The sequence below is a fragment of the Echinops telfairi genome, unplaced genomic scaffold (genome assembly GCF_000313985.2).
Source record: "Echinops telfairi isolate 266 unplaced genomic scaffold, ASM31398v2 ScPeMD7_7436;HRSCAF=8474, whole genome shotgun sequence".
Taxonomy (NCBI): Eukaryota; Metazoa; Chordata; class Mammalia; order Afrosoricida; family Tenrecidae; genus Echinops; species Echinops telfairi.
Window position 1 is genome coordinate 5,798,916 of NW_022111336.1, and position 5,374 is coordinate 5,804,289.

Genomic DNA, 5,374 nt, shown 5'->3' on the forward strand with positions numbered 1-5,374 from the left:
CACACACACACACACACACACACACACAAGTTGTATTAAAAAAACATCCTGACTGGAGAGCTGGGTCATGATAGATATGAGACAACAAATTGACTTTGGTAACATTACTGCAAAATAGGATCGAAAGTCCCTCGTTTATGCTGTTTTTTCAAGAAGAGAGTATCTAGTCATTAGGCCTTATAGATCCTATCAATCTTTGGAAGAATTCTCCTGACATGCTATAGAAAAGAACGTTCACAATATTAAATGCAGTATGAGTAGGAAGCTTCCATTTCAATGTGAACCAATAATTTCCCCAATCTCAATTTCTTTATTATAACTCATTTTCTTGATGTTTTCTCCCATGTTCTGACAAATACACTTTTTCTGTAATTTCGAGGACTCCAGCTCATTTGCATCTAGACGTTAGTTCATGAGAAGCTGTGTCTGGTCACTACCATACAGGCAATTCTTTGTAAATACAGAAGCAACAAATGGTCAAGATAATAGCTCAGCTCAGATACCAAACCACTTCACATCAATCCAAATCATCTGTTACAAATATTCAAAGCTGGTGATGTATCCTCTAGTACTTTAGTAGTTTCTTAGGGCAAGAAGGACGGGCTAGATTCTCTTAGAAACAGTAAAACAAATAAACAACCAAATAAAAATAACAGCAAAAAAACCCCCCACAAAAAACCCAAAGCAAAAGAACCGAACTATTTTTTAACTCTATTGCATTTCTATTGGAAAGATTTCCTAATAAGAAAACAGGTGCATATTTCCTATCTATCTATCATCTGTCTATCTATCTATCTATCTATCGATCTATCTATCTATCTATTTATCTATTTATCAGTCATCTATCTATCTATCTATCTATAATATATAAGATATTTGTGCCCTTCACAGACAATGCTAATTTAAAATTCATTTGTCTCTTCAGTGAGCTTGTCACAAACTAAAAGTTAAGCCAAAATAAAAGATATTTTTAGGTACTTTGTACTTACAGCAGTCCTCTACTTCTTCCCACCAAAGCATTTGGAAAAGAAGTACGTATCAGGGCAGAGATAAATATCTTGTTAAAAATTTCTCCCAACTTTATTGCTCCAGTAGGCTTAGGAGTGATGAGAAACCAAGACACTTCAGCAGCCTTAGAAGCAATAGCACTCTGCTTCCTTCTCCGTTGCTCTCTGAAGGTGATTGCCTCTAAGCTCTGAGCCTTATGTGGGGAAAGTGAGTGATCCCAACACCAAGTGAGTCAACATAGTAACTGATGCCAGGATTCTGTAGAGGCCCTTGGATACTTCAAATTCCAGGACCTGCGCAGAAGCAAGTGACCCGCCTTTTCTCTCAAGTTGGTTTCCCATAATAGGACTGCCCATGGACACTACATATAAGGTTGTGCTTCCAGCATGGCAAGTCCTGTGAATTCAAATAATGTTCAACTGTATCCTGGTGAAGATCCAAACCAGAATAGCACAGTGGGCACAGCACTTGCTGTCCAAGCTTTCTCAAGACAAAAACTGCACAGTGTAAAACTGTCACGACATTTTCTGTTCCTTTTATGCATATTCATAAAATACCAGAGCAGAAAATCCTGATCCAGAATTGACTTTTAATGTCTTTCTTTCCCTCCCCACCACCTTCTGAAGAACACTAAAAATTTTATTCTACCGACACAAAAAGTTATGCCTGGAATAATATATGCATTCATTATATATCCATGTCTACAAAAAGTTAATTTGTACCCTTGGGAACCAATCAAAAGTCATGTATTGATGATGCCAACAATCTGAAAAAGAGAAGCAACAGCAGACTGTAGCAGCTGAGCTCTGAAGACAGAATGTGTGTCAGTCTCTCGAGACAAGTTTTCTGCTGAAAAAGAGAGCACTCTTCTGAGGGCACGAATCAACCTTCCTGAAATGTGAAATCTCCATTTTAGGTTATAATCCAACTTCTTTACTAACAAATTGCTCATTCTTCAGTTTTTCTTTTAGTGACAATTATTAAAACACACAGACATCGAGTTAGAGATCAATTATTTATTTAATGGTTCTCAACAGAGGTTTCTTTCTGTGTGAAGTGAATCCTGTGTATGTCATTCCGGATGCTTGTAAATAATTATTTGCTCATAAAAAGCTGATTTTTCTTTTATTGTTTAATGCAACAAGTGAATATAACCTTTATAGAAAATGTTGGTGACTCATTCTTGAAAGATATTCTTTGTGCAATTATAACAATCCTAGCTCAAATTATTTTAGTGTTTCTTTCTTGCTGTTGCTGTTAGCTATCACTGAGTGTTGTACTAGAGCCATTATTTATTTTATTTCTGATTAATTTTTATTGAGACAATAGTAACTAATGATAAGAAAGTGCGTTCTAGAGCAAGGCTCTGGTTTTCAATGCCACCACTTTTCGACCAATTGCATATTATTTAAACTCTCCTTAATATCCTCATCTAAACAACACGATTTTTAAAAAAGCTCACTAGAATAGGGTTTCTCAACCATTAGTAGTATTTTAGGACAGATATTTATTTATTTACTTTTCTCTTTAAAGTCATTTGACTGGGGGTTCTTGCTACTCTTATGTATATCCATCCATTGTGTCAAGCACATTTGTACATTTGTTGCCATCATCATTCTCAAAACATTTGCTTTCTACTTGAGCCCTTGGTATCAGCTCCTCTCTTTTCCCCCTCCCTCCCCACCCCACTCCCTCACAAATCCTTCATAATTTATAAAGTATTATTTTTTCACATCTTACACTGTCCGACGTCTCTCTTCACTAAGGTGACCAGACGTCCTGCTTTTGGCAGGACAATCCATATTATTAACAATTTTTCCCGTGTCCCACGGCATTTTTAAAAAGTCCTGATTTTTCTAAAGAATGCACAACAAACTAGGGTATACAGTATTCACCTGCCATGTGGCTATTTCCCCAGATACAACATTTATCAATGGTGTCCTGCTTTACCGATGTTAAAATCTGGTCACCTTACCCTTCACCCACTTTTCTGTTGTGCATCCCCAAGGGAGGGGCTTGTATGTAGATCCTTGTGATCAGTAGCCCCTTTCTACTCCACCTTCCCCTTACCCTTCTGGTATCACTACTCTCATTATTGGTCCTGAGGGGTTTATCTGTCCTGGATTTCCTGTGTTTCCAGTTCTTATCTGTACAGTGTGTATCCTCTGGTCTCACTAGAGCCATTATTAAAGTGGTACATTCATATTTTTATGACAAATATTCAACTCCTTTTCACATAAAGAACTTATAGATAAAATAGAAAAAAGTGATAAATTAACATGTGTACCTCAATAGGTAAATATGCATTTTATATTTTAGATTGTCCTCATAACAATATTACAATTTTCCCCAAGGAAATCTATAAGAAACATAAAGCCAAGTTTTAAAACATAAAGATACTGTATTCAAAATAACATTATCCAACAATAGATTTTAAATATCCTTATCTATAAGTCACCTCATTCCCTCTCCTGAATGTGGTTGTGTGAATATGCATGTAAGCCTTTGTTTTATTCATTTTACAATACCACTAAGAGTACATGTTCCTTTTCATCTTGCACTGTAAGTTTTCTAGAGACATATACCCAGGCATGGGCCAAGACATATACTCAGCATGTGAGTGTATGTACAGTATATCAGTGATTATTAAAGTGTGGTCCTGAACCAGAAGCATCAGTAGCACTTGGGAATTTAGAAATGGAACTATACTGAAGACTTTGAATATCAGGAACTCTAGAGGTGGGACCCAACTCATTCAAGTTTGAGAAAATTATTCTTTTTTATAATTAAAATCATTTTATTGGGCTCATACAACTCTTATGTCAATCCATACATCCATACATCCATTGTGTCAAGCACATTTGTACATTTGTTGCCATCATCATTCTCAAAACATTTGCTTTCTACTTGAGCCCTTGGTATCAGCTCATTTTTCCCCCTCCCTCCCCATCCACCCTCCCTCATGAACCCTTGATACTTTATAAATTGTTATTATTTTGTCATGTCTTACACTGTCTGACATCTCCCTTCACCCACTTTTCTGTTGTCTGTCCCCCAGGGAGGAGGTTGTATGTAGATCTTGTGCTTGGTTCCCCCTTTCTACCCCACCTTACCCTTACCCTCCTGGTATCGCTACTCTCAGTATTGTTCTGGAAGGGTTAATCTGTCCTGGATTCCCTGTGTTTCCAGTTCTTATCTGTACCAGTGTACATCCTCTGGTCTAGCCGGATTTGTAAGGTAGAATTGGGATCATGATAGTGGGGGGAGGTGAAGCATTATAGAACTAAAGGAAAGTTGTATGTTTCATCAGTGCTATACTACGCCCGGACTGTTTCATCTCCTCCCGGTGACCCTTCTGTAAGGGGATGTCCAGATGCCTACAGATGGGCTTTGAGTCTCCATTCTGCACTCCCCCTCATTCACAATGATATGATTTTTTTGTTCTTTGATGCCTGATCCTTGATCCCATCGAAACCTCATGATTACATAGACTGGTATGATTCTTCCATGTGGGTTTTGTTACTTCAAGCCTTTAAGACACGGAATACTCTATATTTTGATAGCCAGGCACCATTTCTTCCTTCACATTTGCTTATACACCTGCTTTGTCTTCAGCATGTGTTGGGAAGGTAAGCATCATGGAATGCCATTTTAATAGAACAAAGTGTTCTTGCATTGAAGGAGTACTTGAGTAGAGGCCCAATGTCCATCTGTTACCTTAATACTAAACCTATAAATATATGCACATAGATCTATTTCCCCATTGTCATATATAAATATATTTACATATGTAAAACAACCGTGGGTCCGAATTTACCAAAACATATGCTAAGTAATATCTAAATTACCAAATACTGAGAGATCTGTCTGTACTAAACTACATCTAAATGTTTTTTGGTCTTAGTCAATAAGCCTGGCTTAGGTGCTGCACTGAGTGACACAGGTATAATAGATTTTATAATATAGGTGGGACAGCATGCTTAGCTAAGAAATATATGATAGAAAAATTAGCACAATCATTTGTTGTTGTTATGGATTCTGACTGATAGCAACTTTGTAGGACACAGTAGAACTACCTCATATGAGGAGACTTCAAAAAGTTTAAGGAAAAATGAAGACATTTCTTTTTGGTGAGTGATGATACCAGCTAGTTATTCCACCTCTAAAGAACTGAGGAATTGGAAACACAGGGAATCTAGGACAGATGAACCACTCAGGACCAGGGGTGACAGTGGCGACACCAGAAGGGAAGGGGGTTGTAGGAAGGGGGAATTGATCACAGAGAGCTACATATAACCGCCTCCTCTCTGGGGGATGGGCAACAGAGGGGTAGGTGAAGGGAGACGCCGGGCAGGGTAATATAAGA

At 37.7% G+C, this 5,374-nt stretch overlaps 1 protein-coding gene across 4 annotated transcripts in view; it reads right to left on the reverse strand.

Annotated features, from left to right (window-relative positions):
- The window catches only part of DMD (dystrophin), a 2,430,848-nt gene extending 2,429,698 nt beyond the window's left edge, over window positions 1-1,150 (reverse strand). For all 4 annotated transcript variants that reach the window (XM_045298663.1, XM_045298661.1, XM_045298660.1 and 1 more), the window contains exon 1: window positions 990-1,150. In XM_045298663.1, coding sequence (XP_045154598.1) covers window positions 990-1,020 — 31 coding nt within the window. In that variant the 5' untranslated portion in view covers window positions 1,021-1,150. The remainder of the gene's footprint in view (window positions 1-989) is intronic.
- Window positions 1,151-5,374: the final 4,224 nt, after the last annotated feature.